We start from the raw sequence: 21,829 nt of genomic DNA, 5'->3' as shown, positions 1-21,829 counted from the left end.
AGGTCCAAAACCAAAGGAGTCTCAACCCGATTATGCAAAATGTGGTTAGGAAGGAGGTCTTGAAGTTGTTAGATGCCGGCATTATCTATGCCATTTTTGATAGTGAGTGGGTTAGTCCTACTCAAGTGGTAGCCAAAAAGGGGGTACAACTGTAGTGAAAGGGGAGAATGATGAGATGATAGCTACTAGGTTGGTCACCGGATGGAGAGTTTGTATGGACTATAGAGCTTTGAATGCTTCCAATAGGAAAGACCATTTCCCACTCCCCTTTATTGACCAAATGTTGGATAGGCTATCCGGGCATGAGTACTATTGCTTCTTAGATGGGTACTCGGGGTACAACCAAATCCATATAGCACCTGAAGACCAACACAAGTCAACCTTCATTTGTCCCTATGGTGTCTATGCCTATAGGAGGACGTCTTTCGGTTTATGCAATGCCCCTGCTACCTTCTAAAGATGCATGATGCCTATCTTTCATGGTTTAATTGAAAATATTATGGAAGTGTTTATGGATGACTTCTCTGTTTTTGGCGACTCTTTTGACAATTGTCTTGACAATTTATCTCAAGTTTTGCAGCGGTGTGAGGAGACTAACCTTGTATTGAACTGGGAGAAGTGCCATTTTATGGTGAAGGATGAGATTGTTCTTGGTCACAAAATTTCTGCAGGTGGCTTGGAGGTTGATAGGGCGAAGATCATTGCTATTGAGCAACTACCTCCCCCATCCAATGAAAAGGGAGTGAGGAGCTTTTTGGGACATGCCGGCTTCTACAGGCGTTTTATCAGGAATTTTTCGAAGATTGCTAAACCTCTTTGTAATTTATTAGCAAAGGACGTGAAATTTAATTTTTCTCCTGATTGTGTGCAGGCATTCGAGAAGTTGAAGTTAGCATTGGTGAGCGCTCCCATCCTCATCTCGCCAGATTGGTCCCAACCCTTCAAGATTATGTGCGATGCGAGTGATATAGCAGTGGGCTCAGCATTAGGACAGAAGAGAGACAAGATTTTTCGGGTGATTTACTATGCGAGCCGGACCTTGGATCCAGCTCAAGCCAACTACACTACCACTGAAAAGGAGATGCTAGCGGTGGTCTATTATTTCGACAAGTTCCGCCCCTACCTTATTGGGGCCAAGACCATCGTCTTCACCGATCCGACACCTCTTTGCAAAAAAAGATGCGAAGCCAAGGCTCATAAGGTGGATCTTACTCCTTCAAGAGTGCGATTTGGAGATCCGGGATAGAAGAGGGTGTGAAAACGTGGTAGCGGACCACTTGTCGAGGTTGGAACATGCTAATGAGGATGAGAAGTTGAAGATGGTGATAAATGAAGAGTTTTCCGATGAGCACTTATTCTATGTTTCTAAGGGAAAGGTGGCATGGTATGCCAATATTGTAAATTACCTTGTTGCTAAGATGATCCCCGAAGGACTTGCGGACTATGCGAAGAAGAAGTTCTTCTATGATGTGAAATTCTATTTTTGGGACGAGCCTTGTCTCTTTAGAAGATGCGCCAACATGGTGACAAGAAGATGTGTTCCGCAAGAGGAATGAGAAGAAGTCATGATGCAATGTCACTCCGCACCTAGTGGGGGGCATTTTGGAGCCAACCGAACCGCCATGAAAGTGCTCCAAAGCGGTCTTTATTGGCCAAGCATTTCAAAAGATTGCCAAGGGTTTGTGAGTAGATGCAATGAGTGCCAAAGAATGGGGGGTATTTCCAAGAAGAAGGAGATGCTAATGACGACCATTGTGGAGGTTGAACTATTCGATGTGTGGGGAATTGATTTCATGGGACCCTTCCCTTCATCTAAGGGGTTCCAATACATCCTTCTAGCCGTGCACTACGTCTCAAGGTGGGTGGAAGCCATTCCTACCCAAACCAACGACTCAAAGGTGGTGATTAAGTTTGTTCAAAAGAACATATTCACGTGATTTGGCGCACCACGAGCTATTATAAGTGATGGTGGTTCCCATTTCAAGAATAGATGGCTCGAGGCGGTCCTAGAAAGATATGGGGTGAAGCATAGGGTGACAACTCCTTATCACCCTCAAGTTAATGGTCAAATGGAGCTGGCCAATAGAGAGATCAAGCAAACCTCCAAAAGAGTGTCAACCCCAATCGGAAAGATTGGGCTCTCAAACTTGATGATACCTTGTGGGCATATAGAACGACATACAAGACCCCAATCGAAATGTCTCCCTACCAATTGGTGTTTGGAAAATCCTGTCACCTTCTGGTTGAATTGAAACATTCATCATATTGGGCGGTGAGACAATTGAACGCGGATTTCGCCAAGGCCGGCAAGGAGAGGAAGCTTCACCTCAACTTACTTGAAGAATTTCGGAATGAAGCTTATGCAAATTCCCCTATATACAAGGAGAGGTTGAAGACTTACCATGACAAGATGATAGAGAAGCGGGAGTTCCAACAGGGAGAGGTCGTGTTGCTCTTCAACCATAAGTTGAGGTTCTTTCGGGGGAAGCTAAAATCTAAATGGTCGGGCCCTTTCACTATCCAAAGTGTGATGAACAATGGCACGTTGGAGCTTATAGCACCCGATGGGAGCACATTCAAGGAAAATGGGCAAAACATCAAGAGGTTCTACACTAAGGAGCAACAAGATGGGTCTTCGTTGTTGCCTTGATAAGTAGATGGAGCTTGCAAGACGTCGAGCATACGACGATAAAAAGTTGCGCTATATTGGAGGCAACCCATAGTAGGTTACTTTATTTTCTTTTATGTGTGGTTATTGTTTTTGTTTTTGGGCTTGTTTTTATTTAGTGTGAGTTTTTGTTTAGTGAGTTTCTCGTTAGTTGTTAGGTTGTATTAGGACTAGCTATAGCTCTTTTGGGTGTTGGAAGTTGGTATTTTGCTTGGCTTGGTGTTGATTTTGGTGTAGGAATTCAAATTCTACAAGGCTGGGGCAATGAGGAGAACAAAAATCAGCAGAAATTGCCCAGAAAAGAGCACCCGGTCGGGTTTGTTTTCTGTGTAAAATTCTACCCGGCCGGGTCTGGTCCAAAATGAGTCGGAGGTCCCTAGAGGGCTTAAATGTTGTCACTCGGCCGGGTGTATTGTCAGTGTAAAAATTATACCCGGCCGGGTCAATCGCGGCGAACCCTAGGTCTATAAAAGGTACGAATTTTCGCCCCTCTTCATTTTTCACCGACCCGGCGGCTCCTTCCAACCCCCCCCTAACTCGATTTTCACCCACAATACACCACACCCACAACAAATTTCACACATCCATTACTAATTCTCCAAAAATTAAAGTGTTTGGATCGATTAATTTGAGAAAATTTGGAGAATTTCGACCTAGCCACTTTCAAGAGGCGGATTTCGGTTTGTGTGAATTTTCTAAGCTTCAAAGGTACGTCTCCCACTTGAACTCCCTCTATTTTGGTGAAATTTTGGTTGGGCTCTCATAATGTGAAGCTTAAATGTTGAGTTTGGCCTAGGGTTTTGAGAAATTGCATGCTTTGCTATGAATGTGCTCGAATTTCTTAGTTTTGGTGTATTATGAGCATGAATTTTGGTGTTATTCATGATTGGAGCATGTTTTTGCTGGGGTTTGGTGCCCCTTGCACAGCGGAAGACTTGTACAAAACAAATAAATCAGATAAGGATCTATTTGACCGATTATGCGATTAATTAATTCACATGTTAAACAGATAATTGCATGCTAGAACGCAAATAATTCATGCTTATAGAAAGTAAATCCTAAACATGAATACTACGGTTTAGAGTTACCGATTTGATTCTCCAAAGAATCGTCGATTGCTCGCGCCTTCTCCACGTGAAGATCTTCAATGCTAGACCACGGATCTTCTCTCTGGTTCCCGAACTGTATCTCGATATCAGGGTGGGCTGATCTTATCAAAATACTAGGACTCGAATAAAGAAGACAGAAGAAATCCTTTTGGGAAAAGGAGTGGAATTCGAAAATTCCTACAACTGGGGAAGCTGAAATTTTCGAAAATTACAAATAATGAAATTGTGATTTTCTGTGTCCTTTATTCTCCTATTTATATTAAGTTCCTTTTGGGCCCAGACAGGGATCTATGGATGGTTTTGGATATGGGCTCTCCCAATTAGCTTTTTACTAATTAAATTGAACCCACAATTTAATACAAGCTTATATTGGAATATTACGAGCAGCCACTACAGAAGTAATATTGCACTCCCCATCCAAATCCGAAATTACAAGTAATCCGGGTTTCCATTATTTATATTATTTATTTCCCGCGCTTAAGATATAAATGTCCATTAATTAATTAATGTCTGCTATGGACTTAATTAATTAACATCTTATTAATTCCAAGAGTGGACTTAGCAAGAAACACTTATTATTATTCATAGAGTAATACAACTCCAACTGGCCAGTTTCCCGAATAATAAAACCTTGTTCGAGCTCCTCTTGAGGACATTATCAAACGAGACTCACCTCGCGCACGATTCAACATAATAGCAATCCTAGCACCGCTAGATATTAATCACCACTACCCAATATATCAGGATTATTGGGTTGCGAAAAACCCGCACCATTTGATAAGTCAAAGTAGTGCATAATCAATATCGTATGCTCAATGCTAACGTATGTAGATTAAGAAATAGTATTTTATCAAGACCTAGTCTTTCAGTAGATAGCATAAAGACACGTCTTGCAGTTAGATCCATTCAGTGCTATACCACACCAACGTCATCTTATTTCAGAAAGGCTTAGAAATAATCGGACTGACATTGCAACCTTTCACGATAGGTAGTCTAAGCCTATCTGGGTTGTGAAATTCTTCTTTTTCTTTTGCAAAGCATTGCATAGAACCGACTGTGTTACCTTAAAGTAGACGACGCCCACAACCAGTCTACTAAGCAAAAGACTTAGACTTTGTTTGCTTCTTATACATTTAAATGTTTATAAAACATCTTATAAATGCACAAGCAAACACAATGTAATAATATACTGATTCTATTCGTGCGAAACTGCTCGAATAATACTGAATCGGGTTAAAAGTGGATTATAGAGTTTTACGTATACAAGCAAGATTCTATTCGAGCGAAACTTGCTCGAAACATGCTTTTCAGTATACCAAACCTAACAATCTCTCACTTATACTCAAAACATGCTTTCGAGTATACCCACTGCCAAAAACTCTCCCACTTATACACAAAGCAGGTCTTGGTACTAGATATATCGAACCACCATTCATTTCACATCATGTTTGAACATGTTGCCACAAAGGCATTTTATGTGAAAAATCTGCTTGGTTGTTCTCTGATCATATCTTATCCACCATCATGTCTTTGCTGCGTACTTGATCTTTTAATTAATTTCATCTCTCTATGTGATTGCTTAGCTTTATTAACTCGTGTGTCCCTTGAGTTAGCCTTCACTAGAGTAATCACAACCAAACGTAATACTCATAGGCATACTCAAACTTACGATTAAAGCTATTAGGAAGATACTCCCGAGGTAAACACATTTTCAGAGGATGACTTACTCGATCACTGATTAGTCATAAAACTAAGTCAGTATAATCCCAAGGACATTACATGAATGACTGGTAAACTAGAATATAGCAATTAGTCTTTCTCAAGCACTATGGTATACTCTTTACCTCAATCAAAGTCCTTTGCCATGGTTAATATGATATATATACTTGTCATGCATAAGCACAACTAATATCAAAACTTAGTACACATTATAGCATACATGAGACAACTATCTCCGAAACTAGTCTCATAATTCTTGATCTCACTAAGCGTCAAACGACTGGACTAGAGACAAGACAATTCCATCTTGAAAGGTATAAACCTTTTCATGGAATATCTAATGCTAAAATGTTCCAAGCAATGTGTAGATATAGGATTCCTGAGAGAATCTCAACATTCTTTCTAGCAATATTAAAAGGACTTAGATGCTAAGAATGTAATTAGTTTCTCTTAACTCCTTTATCTTAAACTGGGCAGACAACCAGTTTCCTACGCCAGATGTCAATCTTAGTTGCTTGCAACTTTTGTAGATTTCATCATCGTAGAGTACCAATAATACCATATGTAATGCACTTTCAACTTCCTTGTGCTTATAGCACTGATAAGGACACAAGTCAAATTCCAAATATTTGACAATTTGATTAAACACATATACTCTGATTTAGATGCTTGCCTAAGACCATGAAGGTCTACATAAGCTTCCAATCATGCATTTCTTGCCCTTAATTACATATCCATTAGAATGTTCTAGTAGATGATTTCCTCAAGACTTCTATTTATAGAAGGCTGTCTTGACAATCATAATACATACATTCTAATTTATGTAAGTTCTAATAGACAATATGATCGATTAAATCCTGGCACAACGATAGCGAGAAGATAATTCTCTTTGGGCATAACCCATTGTCATTGTCTAGCCATTTGAGATCCACATTTACACTTGCAAAGATACTTGCTCCTACTGACTGACACAGCCTGTAGGTAGTATTGCAATTCTTGTAAAATATGTTGTCTATCATAGATTGTAATATGGAATCTATCACCTTTTCAAAGAGGATTATCCAAATTAACCAATACTACATTTTAGTTAAAGGGATTATGTTCAAGTTAATCTAAGACTGGGTCTTATGACACTCTTAGACCCATGAACTTGTTGTGTTCCAGTGGAACGCTCCCACTACGACATGGTTCTTACAATCTTAGGTACTGAAGTTGATTTTATTAGTGAAAAAGTTTCTAATGGTATGACTCCTTGGTAGTGTGGAAAGTCTGATATCTCTCTCTTTATTTTGAGAGTTATCACGCTGTTAGGCTTGTAGTTCATCTCATGATCTTCATACAAGAATTATATCTTTGAAGATTACAAAACTTATAACCTTACATCATTTGGGACAACTTTAAAACATGCCTCAGTATTCAACTCCAATTTCTTGGACACTTTTCCAACACGTGTTGGAACAACATTACACCTCGAGATGTGCTAGACTAGAGACGCTCTAGTCCACAACTCGTGTTTTGTAGAAGGTACTGATGTTGGTAGTTTCTTTAATGTTTATCCCATCAATGATATGATTTTAATGAGTACAACTCGTCACTTAATCAAACTTGTCTTAGAAAGACTTCGATTCCTTCTTACATAACTATCCCATTCATTAGATGAATGCTTGGATTCGTTAATGGAGATTAGACTCCCACTACTGATCATAACCCTTTGCTCGTCTCGTAATGGTGTAAACCATTGAGACTTGCTAGTCTTTCTATGTTGCACTTCTATAAGTATTCTGAATCTCTTGAAAAATCAAATGATTCTAACTCATAGTGCATCAAACAGACTTTCTCAACTCTCAAGCTATTTAACGAAATGTTAAAATCTTGATAGTCTAGATCAGTTCGAACAATTGCTAAGTATTTTCTTGGCCTTAAGACTAAGAGCCAAAAATACTTTATCATTCAATGATTAAGAAGTTGATGTTTTGTTGAGTACTCAACTTTGTTGCACTTATATTATTTTAATACTTTGATGCCTTAAGCATCAACCATAAAACAATAGTTGAGCATTAATAGCTCCCACTGCAACAAAAGCCTAACTGGATCAAGATCTCTTACTTAGAAGTTGCATTGTCATGTAAGTCATTGTCCTTCTATAAAATAGGTCAATCCAACTCACAAAGCATCTTTTCTCGCTTTAAACAAACTTTGATGACAATTCAGGCTGTCCCATTTCCATATCTAGTCTTTTGTTCAAATGAACTAGGACTTAAGAAAAATGCAGCCTTTATGAATTCGCCATCCATCATGTTACTTTCCTCTAACAGTAATATAACGACTATTAGTCTGAAGATTTTCTACTTTTTAGTTAAACCTTCTTGTAGTCAATTCTTATTACTTTAGGCGATGACTTGTGTGTCAGAAACTATTTGAGTGATCAAAAGATCCTCAAAACATTCTGTCACTATAGGATATTCCAATCGAATCATCTTGATAGATTCTATTGATATCCATCTTTCATCGTCATTAACCAAGACTTGTCGTGCTACTTAAAGGAAAATAGCTTGACCTTATTCCTCAAAGAACTTGTCAAGTACATGCATAATGCATTCTCGAACATTCTTCGTGGAATTATGTCGAGAAATTGGAGGACATGAATCATTGAGTATAAACTCCAAGCTTTCAGCGATGAGAATCTTATCCATTTTCGTTTCCAGTCTACTTAATTTAGGCATTCGAGTTTACTTTCTTTAAGGATCGCAGACAAATATTAAATGACATAATGAAGATTTGGCAAATAAACTTATTATCACATACTCATGCTCAATACATAATCGCAAATAACCACAAAACAATTATGTATCTTGCAACTGTAAAATTTAAATTTTGTACCCTCAAGCAGAGGTCAATACGCATTAAAATTTTAGCATTTTTACTGGTCACAACACCGACGAATAGTCCAGAGACCGCAGCACGGCATGGCCGCCAAATGTTGCCTAAGCACGACCATCAGATTTAGCATTACAGAATCTTGTTTCTACAACACACTCCCATAACAATGCTCATGTGCTGATAACAAAACCAAGCTATCTCATAAATTCTGTTTGAACTTCTGAAACTTGTAATTTCTTAGGATTATTGTCCCCACAGCATGGGTGGCGATAATATTAGAAACTACTTTCTAGTTCATACTATTTATATTTTAGAAGTCTGCCCTTATGAACTTGCTATTTCTTAGGATTATTGTCCCCACAGCATGGGTGATGATAATATTAGAAACTAGCTTCATAAATTTGCAAACCAACCGATGGAGACCGTATACAACGCACTTGTTGTAATCATCACTTAGATATTTTTATATGGTTTTTGCATAATTATCACATAAGCAGATAAAGCAGAGAATCCACTTAAAATAGATAAACACCAAATAAACAGATAAGTCCATTAATGCATGGCATTTAAACACACATGATAATTATCGAAAATTATTTAATCTAGTCAAGGGAGAATCAATTAAATAATTAAGTTTTATCTTGGATAATAATTATCCAAATTCATTTAGGATTTATCAAGATAGTGTTAACTATCTAAATCCATTTAGGATTATTCTAGATTTTATTTCGATAAAATCAAATCCTTTAATTCAAGATAACGTTGATCTAGGATTATCATTATTTAAATCGCACTAGGATATTACTAGATAGAAACAATCCCATCATAATCCATAAGATAAAAATAAAATCCTATCAACCAAGATTTATACAAATCTTAATGAGTATTATTTAGAATAAACATCTAGAATATATCAAACATTGCTTAGGATTTCTTAGACAAACAAATTTATCTAAATCCAATTAAATAAGGATTTTCTTATATATCATTAACATCCTAATCTATCTAGGATATAAATCCAAAAGATAAGGATAGCTTGGATTAACACTTATTTTAATCCATTTAGGATTTGTCTTAATAGAATTAAATCTATTCAAATCCATAGGATAAAAATAAATTAATATAAATATTTATCCTAATTCATCTAGGATTTATCTTGGAATAAATCCATATAAATCCATAGAATACGATAATATTATATTATAATTATTCAAATCTATCCAAGATTTATCTAGGAACAAATCCATATAAATCTATAAGATAAGAATAAAGTATTATATTATCACTACCCAAATCCATCTAGAATTTATCTATGAATAAATTCATATAAATTCATAGGATAAGAGTAAAATAATATGATCATTATCTAAATCCAACTAAGATTCATCTAGGAATAAATCCACATAAATCTATAGGATATAGATAAAAACTTAGATTATTCTTTTCCAAATATAACTAGGATTCATCTAGGAATAATATCCATATAAATCCTTTTAAATAAGGAAAGAATCTAATTAATCCATGATTTAATACAAAATCAAATCATATATAATATATAAAATTTACAAAAGATATATTCAAATCTTATTTCCAAATTAATCTTGAATACTTTCCAAAAATAATTCTAAGGGTTAGGAAACCCTAATTTAAATTTGGAAAGCGAAGTCACGAGATGAGACGATTCTTCGTTGCACATAGGGAAAACCCTAATCTAGCGCCATCGTTCTCCCACTCGAAATTCGCCGCTGCTGCCTGCGTGACGACGTTGCTGCTGCGTCGTTCTCGTCACCGCTGCACGCACCCCACCTTCGGGCTCCCACTCGAAAAAAAAATTGTCGTTGCTCGGAGACGTCGCTGCTGTCACACAATCGTGCCCAACCCAGCCATCTCCGTCGACGTTCGAGCCCGGGAAACACTCTTCGTCCATGGCTGCTGCGTCGTCGTCGCTACTGCGACGTCGGCTTCGCAGCGGCTGCTGTGGGGCAATCTCCGACGCTGCTGCGTCATCGCCCCCGTACCGGATCACCGCTGATCGCCGCTGCCGTTCCTGCCAGCGCCCAGTCCAGATAGCCCAGCCCAAGGGCGTGGTCAGCCTGAACTCCGGTCGCCGCCGAGGCATTACAGCCGCAGCTGCGGTGTCTTCAATTACGGAGCGAATTGACGAAGTATGGATTCATAAATCACGCAAAGAAAAAGAGGGTTTGTTTTCGTTCATGCATGTATTCATAAACTTAGGAAGTCAAAGTAATCATTACCACATAATTATTATGTTTTGATTACAAATATTAGGAATTAGATTCCTCATGGCACGTCTCCAACAATCACGCAAAAAGAGGACGCAATTCCTCCAACCATACAATGGTCAAACATTCAGGCAACTCACATAACATGAAATTAGTCCATATAATCAGAGCCAAAAAATTGGCTCTGATACCAATTGCTGGGGTTTGGTACCCCTTGCACAGCGGAAGACTTGTACAAAACAAATAAATCAGATAAGGATCTATTTGACCGATTATGCGATTAATTAATTCACATGTTAAACAGATAATTGCATGCTAGAACGCAAATAATTCAAGCTTATAAAAAGTAAATCCTAAACATGAATACTACGGTTTAGAGTTACCGATTTGATTCTCCAAAGAATCGTCGATTGCTCGCGCCTTCTCCACGTGAAGATCTTCAATACTAGACCACGGATCTTCTCTCTGGTTCCCGAACTGTATCTCGATATCAGGGTGGGCTGATCTTATCAAAATACTAGGACTCGAATAAAGAAGACAGAAGAAATCCTTTTGGGAAAAGGAGTGGAATTCGAAAATTCCTACAGCTGGGGAAGCTGAAATTTTCGAAAATTACAAAGAATGAAATTGTGATTTTCTGTCTCCTTTATTCTCTTATTTATATTAAGTTCCTTTTGGGCCCAAACAGGGATCTATGGAAGGTTTTGGATATGGGCTCTCCCAATTAGCGTTTTACTAATTAAATTAAACCCACAATTTAATACAAGCTTATATTGGAATATTACGAGCAGCCACTACAGAAGTAATATTGCACTCCCCATCCAAATCCGAAATTACAAGTAATCCGGGTTTCCATTATTTATATTATTTATTTCCCGCGCTTAAGATATAAATGTCCATTAATTAATTAATGTCTGCTATGGACTTAATTAATTAACATCTTATTAATTCCAAGAGTGGACTTAGCAAGAAACACTTATTATTATTCATAGAGTAATACAACTCCAACTGGCCAGTTTCCCGAATAATAAAACCTTGTTCGAGCTCCTCTTGAGGACATTATCAAACGAGACTCACCTCGCGCACGATTCAACATAATAGCAATCCTAGGGATCGAACCTAACAGTTTTATGGATATATTGTGATACTTTTCAAAGGGTATGGAGTTTGTTGCTCTATTGTGTTGATTGGGTGATATATGGTGTTTAAGTGATGATTTTTACATGCTGAGAAGCTTTGGATTATGATTTGGTGAAGTTTTGTGCTACATTGTCAATTGGTTGAGATTGTTGCTTGTTGTTGGGTGTGAATCGTGTTGATTGAGTAATTGCTACATGAGGGGAGGGGAGGGGGGGGGGGTGAAGTTGATGGTTTTGTGAGTTTTAGGGATTGAGTCTACCTCTCTCGTATGATTTTGTGATGAATGGGCATAGGGATCGAATCTATCTCCCTAAAATGGTTGTGTTGCGTTTTGTTGGTTTTAGAAATTGAGTCTATCTTTCTAAAATTCTTCTTATTGCTTGTCCTTTATGGTTGAAAATTGGTTTGATAGGTGCTTTGATGAAAATAATAGGGATTGAGTCTATCTCCCTAACTTGATGCTATTGCCTTTGATTTTAGGAATCGAGTCTATCTTCCTAATTTCACCTTGTCTTGTCTACATTTATAAATATTTGATTATGGACTAAAGTTTGGGGAGTTGGCAGTTTGTTTTGGTCTATTTCAGGTACATCTAATATGGTCAACTTTGCTAACCCCCGGAATGTGAACGTCATCTTAAGAGGCAAGGAGGAGAAGACAAGATGGGCAACTCTTGCACCGTTGGATAGTATGCCGTCCCGGTACCCGGTCACCGACTTGATCACAGATATGGGCATTCAAACATCTTGGGAAGCCCTCTTGGATGCAGGCCACCTCCACTTCCTCTTTGTACACCGGTACGGTTTGTACAAGGCGTTAACCTTGGAGTTCTTGTCCACTCTCCAGGTGAACTACGTCCACAAAGCCTTGGCCTCCATCACTTTCCGCTTGGACAACGTCGAGCACACACTCACGCTGGCAGAATTCAACTCCATTTTTCATTTGCTCAACGAAAATGAGGAGGGATATATTGAAGAGCCCCAAGAGTATGACAGGAATGATTTCTGGGGCCGCATTACACTTGAGGAGGCCACATCTAGCCAAGGCCCTACTTTTGTTCCCTCCCGCGCTAAAACAAACTCCATTCGGAATCCGGTTCTGAAGTACATGGCTAAAGCTTTGGTATGCTTCCCGTTCGCACACAAAGAACTGGGTAGCATATCCTCCGAGATGCTTTTCATTCTATGGGGCATGTTGGCCCACCGGAGGATCAATACTGGATATTATATGATAAAGCACTTGTAGAGACACACAAAGAAGAGGAGTGGAAAATTATGCTGTGGAGGTGTGATCACCCGCTTGGCCCTCCATTTTCAGGTCGATGTGGAAGAGCGGGCTACAGATTCGGGGCCCATGTCCATTGATTGGGACATTCTGAAGAAGTCGGACATAATCACTGTTGATAGCAGGGGCGTCGGGTACTTCGTTCTCGCCCCGAAGACGTTTTTCAGATTTCCCGACCCTTTGCTTACTTCAGTTCGAGGTTGGACCCATTAGGCCAATTGGAAGATGAACTCCGATGACCATGTGGTGAAAATGGAGAGTGACCCTCCCCAGGGCGACGGTCAGCGACCTATGCGTGTGGGCGCCCATCTACTCCAACGCCCCGAGATCCTCTACGAGCCCCTGCCAGTTCAAGATGACGAATCGGACAGGGAGGATGAGGATGGAGAGGCCGCCATGGAGCACGAAGTAGGGGAAGACAGCCGACCGAAAAGAAGCCGCCCAGTAGGCTGCCCTTCTAGGAGCAGAATGGCAGACATAGCCTCCGGGATCCAGAGTCTGTAGCTCGGGCAGGCCAGGCAGTGGGAATATATGTGAAGCGACTAGAGTAGACGTGCAGTTTTGCGATGTGTATGATATCACTCGATCTAACAGGTCCAGAGGATTCGACTAGACTTCAGAGGCTTGAAGATCATGAAACTATCAGAAAGGGGTCGTTGGGTGCACTTTATTCCTTCAAAAACCTCAACCCACTATACTACAACTTAGCACAGGGAAGTAAAGGATCAATCCCACGAGGACGAAGGTGTTACGAAACTGCATTTGAGGATGTTAAAAGGGGTTGGCTGCTGCCACCCAATTTTTGTGGGTCGAGAACTTAAAACTACTGGGTCTGAGAGATAAGTAAAACTTTACTCTACCTACTGGGTCTAAGAACTGAGAATGTACGGGACATGCATGACTTAGAGAAATGAGATATTTTAAGGTTCTAAGACAACTGGAGTTAACTTAACTAGACGGACTTTCCTAATTTGGACAGACAAGCATAAAGCGAAAGGTAAAGACAAGTTTCCTTAAACTACCAGGGTCTGGAAAAACATGCAGAAAAGTAAAAAGACAAAGCAGATCGTACTGACAGGGTCTAGGGGACATGCAGAAAAAGCAAAGTACATGTGCAGAAAGTACTGACAAAAGCAGATCTGGTTCTAACTACCAACAACTTCATCTTCTTCGGGAATCAAACGAGAATAGCAGGTAAAACAGAGTATTGAACACCATGAAAACAGAGCAAACTTTAGATCTAAACTTAAAACGAGAAATTAAAGCCTAAACTAACAGATCTATGCTACTGGACCTAAAGGATGCAGAAACAGAACGTGAATAACCATAATCATGCACAACGTGAACAGCAAACACCAAATACGCGAAACTCCAACTCAAATACACTACGATTCAACAATTCCAGACATCTCCATACGCAAATCCCCAACCTCCAACAATAAACCAACAGATCTTAGCTCCCAACATCCAACAATAAACAAAGAACGCAAGTAAAAAGCAAGAAATAAAGATCAACTCAGCGAGATCCAACAAAAACCAACATAAACTTCCATAATAACGAGAAATAGGTTCGAATCCAGTGGATCAAAGTCAGAAACTAAAGTTGCGAAACTTAAAAACCAACAAGTACTAAACGAAAGCAAGTAAATATTGTTTCTTCGCCTTCACAAGGCGGTGTTACACAGCAGCAAAATAACGATGATGAGAACCACGGTGGCCAGAATCCTCCATCTCCAAGCACGCAGTAAACGAAATGAGAAATTTTTGAAGTGTGGAACTAAGGAATGTAATGAGAGCTTAACCTAAAGTGCGAGTAGAAGTGGCTGTCTTGTTCTTCAAGGTTGAACTCTTTATATATGTGAGGCTCTGATCCCTAGGGTATCCCTCTGGTGATTTGACGCTCTTGCCCTTGTGTAAGACTTTTAAAATGATCTGCTCACGCTCCATTCTGTTCCTGTCGCCAACTTTTAATTCTCCCAGGTCTGGACGACGACTTCTGATTTTTACTTTAATTCCATCTTTTTTGCATCTGCCAGGTCAGGTAACAGCACCTGAACTCATAAACCCACATTAGCGCCCCAAATGCACAGAATTTCAACCCTAAACCAATACATAAAACGAGCCTTATCAATATGAAACAATGGCGAGAGGAGAACCAAGCCTGTCTCGAGGCCTGCGAGACGCGGATAGATCACCTCCATGCTCAGGGTGACGCCAGGTGGGCCGAGGCTCAGGCATTCTACAGAGCCTACTATGCGAGGTTTTCGCCTCCATCTGAGTAGAGGTACGCAACACCACCCACTTCTCTTCAAACTTATTCATTCCTTCGCATTGAATAAGTTTGGGGGGGGGGGGGGGTCTGACGTGGATTGGTGATGCTCTCCCTCCCCACTATCTCTGTGTTGATAAACCTTTGATTTGGTTGATGCTTGTTGAACTCTTTGTTTTACTTATTTTTTCTATTTGATTTGTGTACGTCCCTCCTGTGGGACTTGAATATGGGCATGTACTGATCATATAACTACTCATATTATGAGGTGTTTACTTTGGGCGCTTATGATGATTTCTTGTGAAAATGCTTTGTGAAAATGGTGGGAATATGCGTTATTGGTTATGATTTGCTTTTGAGTGAATTGCTTGTGTGCTGTTCAATGCCGACTCCCAGTGAGATTTGAGCCAAACATTCATTTCCGTGTGATTTTATCATATACTTGTTGTTGTTTCTAGAACTTGCTCCCGATCATATTAAGTCTACATAGTGAATGTGAGTTTAGGAGATGACGTTAGACCCTCTTTGTTTTTCCCTTCACTAGTATTTGTATTTTTATCCCTAGTTAACCCTCATAGCCCAAAAAGTTCTCCAATGTTTTTGATTTGTTAATTCACTCTCAAAATTGACAAGCCTATGAACATGGAAGCACATCATATACGGGGGTTGAAAAGCTTAAAAAAATGGAGGTATAAGCCAGACGAAGTCTAGGAGAAGAAGAAAAAAATTATATATAAAAGAAAAGCAATAAAGCTATGGAGGTATAAGCTAGACGATGTCTAGAGGGGTTTTTGGTTGGTTATCTAAATAAGTGAGGACTGGACGGGAGGAAGAAGTTCGACAAAGTCTTACTTTTCTGAGATTTGTTATGGGACATGGTCTTTTGTTGGATTTTTAATATGTGAGTACTAGTGCTTCTCTTACTTTTCAACAACTTTAGCCAAAATGTTACCTACCATCCAAAGAGCCACATTACAACCTTAATAAAGTCCTTTCAGATTTTAGATTCACTTTCACAAGTCTAGTAGAGGAGATGGTTTTGGAGCAAGCCTATGGTAAACACTACTTGGATTTTGATTCGAGCGATTATTATTGAGAATGAGTGAATCATTTAAGAAAAAAAAATCACACTTCATCAACTTGTGAGGGCATTGAAATCAAGTGATACACGAGACAGTAGCTCAAGGTAATGTTTATTTGATCTTGTATGCTTTCCCATGCCTTTATCTTTAAAAATCTTTATCTGAAGCAAAGCCCAATTTCGCCTCTTGTATTAGTTTGTATCGTTGGTGATCTTTTTCTTATTTGAGGACAAACAAGGTCAGTTTGGGGGAGTTGACAAACTCATGTTTTAATCGGTTTAATTGGTCTGTTGAGGTGCTTAATATCGAGTTTATCGCTTGAATTGTTTATTTCCAGCCAATTATTCTATCCTTTTGGGTTTTATTATTTGTTGAGTGTTTTAGGAAAAAACAGATAAAAGAAGGTGAAAATTCGATTGTGGAAGCTAAGAGGGCAGCAAGCAGCCAGAAAATACCACCCGACCGGGTGGATTTATAGAGAAAAAATTATACCTAGCCGGGTACTAATTCACAGCTTCCGAAGTCTAGCGGAAGGCCTAAAAGTGTCACCCGACTGGGTCTGTCTAATCAGTCAACGTTTCAGTCGTTTCTGATTTTCGAAAGAAAAAAAAGGAAAATGGGATCTAGGTTTTATCATTCTACATTCCACCGCCTCCAACACACCCTACACTTTCCCAAGAACACTTTGAAGAGAGATTTGAAGATTGAAGACTACAAATCGAGAGATTGGAGTCTCTAATCCATAGAATCGTTCCACATGAGTATTTATTTGCTTTCTTTGATGTATTTGATTGAATCCACTGTTTTGGTTTTCATGAAGAACACGAGTAGCTAATTTTATTGTGGAGTTTTGGTGAAGACTACAATGGGTGTTTGTGATTAATTCAAGGAATTCTTTTGATTGCTTAGCTCTTGTGATTTCTTTGTTCATTCTTGTGCCTTTTCAATTCAATTGCTTAGCTACCAATTGGGTTTGTTTACCTTTATAGTTGTGATCGAGAGATACCTATATAGGTTTGATAAAAGAGTGAGCATCACTTTGATAATCTATACTCGAGAGAGGGCAACCTTAGTGAGGGCTTGGGTCTTTTGTTCTTTGGAATTAGTCTAAACATATTAGAAGGAGACTTCAATATTAAGGGTTAATAAACGGGGTGAGTACACTTGCGAGGGGGCTCAACCTAGACTAGCGACTTTCCTAGTAATCCTAGAGACATAAAATGTGTAATTGAAGTTGTTGAATCAATTGCACGACAATTCCATTGTAGTTGGATCCAAAACTCTACTCTTCTCTTTGTGGTATCTTTTCACTTGTGTTTATTTCTTCTTGTTACTTTTAATTCATTTTTCATTGTTATATGCTTATAGTAGTGTTAGAACAAAACCTTTTCTCTTTGGATTATCTAGATAGTAGTCGAAGTTTGTTCGTGGTACTTGAGTTGATACAATCTTGTCTCTGTGGGATACGATACTCTTGCTTGCTAATTGCTACACTAGCCCCGTACACTTGCGGGTATTATTTGTGTTAAAATAAGTTGAGTCAGACGCAGGGACAAATCTAGAAAATTATAGTAGGAGGGGCAAAAATATTAATATATAAATAAATAAATATAACAAAATATAATATATTATAATAACAAGGGAAAAAAGTTTATCGACCGTTAACTAAGGTTACCTAACGGTTACAACTTTTCTCGACGGGGTCTCATAACTTGAAAACTATTCAAAATTCTTTCACGATCAATCTTACAAAAAATGTCTTTCTCAGTTTAGGTAATCAAACAATCATTCATCCAAGTGTCTCCCATCTTATTGCGAAGGCGAGTTTTCACAATTTTCATTGCTGAAAAAGTTCTCTCCACTGATGTCGTTGCAACCGGTAATACCAACACCAACTTCACGAGCAAATAAACAAATGGATATACAATATGTTTTCTTGTAGCAACCAACTTCTGAGAAAGATCTCCACTACTTTTGAGACTTGAGAACTCTTCATGTGAACTTAAATCACGAATGTAAGTCTCGAGTTGTTTATCAAGCAACCAAAGATCAATCTTTGTGAACTCCGATGGATAACAATGGGAAAGTACTATCAATTTGGACTATCAAGCTCTATTTTATAAGGCTTTGTGTATTTTAATTTGGGGAAAGGGAAAATAAATATTTTATTATAGTGAGAAAGTAACGTGAATGTTTAGGATAAGGGGCAAATGACTTCTTCTTTTTTTTAATGAAGGGGGGCAAATTAGTGTTAGAATACATTATAATAATATTATATCTGGAATGTGATCAAATGAAAACTCTAAATATTATACAAACTCAAAACTTGAAAAATGTCAACGGATCACAAAAAGGCATCAACAGGAAAATGCCAATAGAATTTCAACGGTAGTCAATGATTGATGTTGTGTTGATATTGTGTTGATACTGTGTTGACAGTAAAATCTTGAAATTTTACACTGTGTTGATATTGTATTGAAACAGTATTGAAGTTGTGTTGAGAAGTTTTGAGTTTGTACAATATATAAGTTTGCATTATATCACTACCCTATTATATCTACACGTATACATGTCGATGAAAAGTTGAACTGGGGCAATTGCCCCTTCTCACTATACATTACATCCGTCCCTGACCTGACGTCTCTTGACATTGATATAATATCGTTTGAAGGACTTACACTCTTTCGTGACTGTTTTGCCCTTTTGATATCTTTTTGACCTAAAAGGCATTTTTGTACTTTAGAACTACATTTTTCGTCTACGAACTTTATCATAATATCATATGTCACTCCTATTCTTTAAAAAAAATGTGAGAATGCATGGACAGAAGAAGACATTATAATGTAATAAATTGACAAAATTGCGATGAAGGAAAAAAATAGATAAAGTAGTAATATCATATAAATGTCCAGAGTTGTGTGATTATATTTTTAAAACATATGGACCACAAATGATATTATAATAATGTGTAGGGATGAAAAATGTAATTCTATCTTTCAATTTATTTGAGTTCAAATAAGAATCCATTTATTTATTAATAATTTAATATAATATTTAATTCACCTAAACACTTATATTTTCCTATAGCTATCATACTCTTCATTTATATTAAATAGTTATCTATTTAGAATGAGTAGAAAATGATAATAATATACAATTACTCGAATAGCCTTATTCATTTTAGAATTCCAAAAATCTGTTACAGTATCCGATCTATAATCGAGTAATTTAAGATATGCAACGCAGATGAGATTATTATTACACGGTATCTATAATGAAGTAGTTATCTTTTGTATAGAGATAATGTCACTCGAGATCTCTGCTATTGACTCACGATTATTATTACACACTATACCACTATTTATTATTGTTTATGATTATGAACATAGGTGTGTCTTTGCCATGATATTGAATATTCATACCTTTAATTTATTTATTGCAAATTATCAATGACTCGTTATCGACCATGCACATTCCAACGTCTTGAGTTATAGTTCAAATTAATTTTAAGCGCGTATAAATGAAAAACTATCTTTAGGATCTAAGGCTCGTGATCCATTGCTAATTCACTCTCTAATTGCTAACTATAACTAATTTAAGACTATAGAATTTTAGAAATCTAGTGGTCGTCTAAAATTTGTCACGTGTAATTTTTGTTTTTATTAATTAAATTGAAAAAGATAATAAAAACTACCAAATTAGGATTTTAGATGAACATGTCAATATAGTGTTTTGAAAATATCAACACAATGCTTTGAGAGTGTCAACACATTGCTTTAAGAATGACATTCTACATGTATTATATTTACATATTTTATATAATATGATGACATTTGTTGTTGTACAAAAAAATTTAAAATTTTTGATTTTTTTTTCTTTCAAATTTTGACATCGGAACATATGCAAGTGAGATCTCGTTAAAATTCTTATGAAATTATATTTAAAGTTATGAGATATTTTTTAAAAGTTAGTTACAACTAATTTTTACTGTATGATAGTTATAGTGTTGGTCGATCCCAATTGTACCACTATGAAACATGTTAGAAAAAAAAGAAAGAAGAAGAAGCCGAGACGATATATAACACAAGGGAAACTGATTAACAACTTTCACTTCCATCTCGAACATACATAGTCCATTGAGAGGGTCATGATCACACAAACAAACATCGAACTTATACCAGTTCGACCTTATTTTAATGACAAAATACGAAAATGAGACTTAAATTTGGGCTATTTTGGCGGTCTTGTCCTCGCTCACAAGATTACTGACGAGGGTGGAGGTGAAATACCAGGAGACGACGTCGTGGACGGCAGCATCGATCCATTTGAGCCCGCTTGCCGCTGAGAGGCCGACTTGAACTTGGTCGGGCAACAAAGCGCTCAAGTCGTACGCCAAGCTGACCTCGTAATTAGCCGCTCCGGCGGTGGCGCGCACACTGATCACTTTGGTTGCTGCCTCGTAGTTTATGCGGGCTCTCACACGCTCCCCGATGTGGCCCTGAAACCCCGTCACATTGCTAGAAGTACTCGATCCGAGGTTGATCCCGATGTGGCGGAATCTAGGGTCCCACGGGTTGTTGAACACGTCGAATTCGATGGCCAACACGTTGGGAGCCAATCCGGATTGGTCGTACACGCCCAAGTTGCCCCCTTCGCTGCCCGCGGGGATGGTGGAGCCCACGGGCGCCACGAAGAACACGATCCCGTCGGCAGGTGTAGTGGCGTTGGTCCAAGAGCTGATGATATATTCTATGCTCGTTTCAAATGACGCTAATGCCCCTTCTGCGCGGAACAGTATTGGGGCCGTGTGGAGGACTCGGCCCACGCTGCCCGGTATTGAGACGCCCGACTCGGTCTTTGTCAGACGGAGGAAGGTTGAGTCCGGTGGGAAGAAGGCGTCGCCTTGGTAGGTTAGGGTTGTGGGTTTGTCGCCGTAGAAGTCGTACGTGAAGGAAGTTGATTCGCTCTGAGAGTAGGCTTTGTTCGTCATTGCCAGAATGACGAACAGGGCTATGGCTGCTGATGAAAGCAGATGCTTTAGGGTTTTCAAGAGGGCCATGGCTTATGTATTATTCACTGAGAGTGTTTGGTGTGAGGAAGGGCTAATGCTATTGATCTATTTATAGAAGCAGTGAATGCAGTGTTTAGATATAATGAGACACCTCACTTTCTAATCATATATTGTTTCTATATATAAATAATTCAGTTTTTGTCTGTTTAGTCATCTTTTGGACGTAATACAAAATAATTATACAATTTGAATTTATTTTATTGTGAAATTTTCTAATGAAATGCCATATCCGAAAAAAAAAATCATACTCGATGTAGCTCCCAAATAATTAAACAATAGTACTATTGTTTATTAATAAGGAAAACAATATTATTTATTTGAATAATATAAATAAGGAGTTTATTATATGTAGACGACCATAATT

The 21,829-nt window shown here is 38.3% G+C and overlaps 2 protein-coding genes across 2 annotated transcripts; one reads left to right on the top strand and one right to left on the bottom strand.

Moving 5' to 3' along the window:
- Positions 1-1,709: 1,709 nt before the first annotated feature.
- On the top strand, positions 1,710-2,650 carry LOC125209318 (uncharacterized). Its single transcript, XM_048108920.2, has 2 exons — positions 1,710-1,858; positions 2,173-2,650. Exons 1-2 carry the CDS (start codon positions 1,710-1,712, stop codon positions 2,648-2,650), a joined length of 627 nt encoding a protein of 208 aa, XP_047964877.2.
- Positions 2,651-20,453: 17,803 nt separating this feature from the next.
- Positions 20,454-21,471, bottom strand: LOC125220528 (seed lectin-like). The gene has a single exon (XM_048122689.2). The coding sequence runs from the start codon at positions 21,451-21,453 to the stop codon at positions 20,614-20,616; it is 840 nt and encodes a 279-aa protein (XP_047978646.2). The 5' UTR covers positions 21,454-21,471; the 3' UTR covers positions 20,454-20,613.
- Between the last annotated feature and the right edge of the window lie 358 nt (positions 21,472-21,829).

The sequence above is a fragment of the Salvia hispanica genome, chromosome 1 (genome assembly GCF_029641045.1).
Source record: "Salvia hispanica isolate PSC_SH4W2 chromosome 1, Shi_PSC_v1, whole genome shotgun sequence".
Classification (NCBI taxonomy): domain Eukaryota; kingdom Viridiplantae; phylum Streptophyta; class Magnoliopsida; order Lamiales; family Lamiaceae; genus Salvia; species Salvia hispanica.
The sequence above is the reverse complement of the archived record's forward strand: the minus strand, read 5'-3'. Positions and strand labels throughout refer to the sequence as shown.

Coding starts and splice junctions, on each gene's coding strand:
- LOC125209318 (XM_048108920.2), top strand. CDS start 1,710: ATGGGGGGTATTTCCAAGAAGAAGGAGATGCTAATGACGACCATTGTG. Junction 1,859..2,172: donor GCCGTGCACTACGTCTCAAG/GTGGGTGGAAGC, acceptor GTGGGCATATAG/AACGACATACAAGACCCCAA.
- LOC125220528 (XM_048122689.2), bottom strand. CDS start 21,453: ATGGCCCTCTTGAAAACCCTAAAGCATCTGCTTTCATCAGCAGCCATA.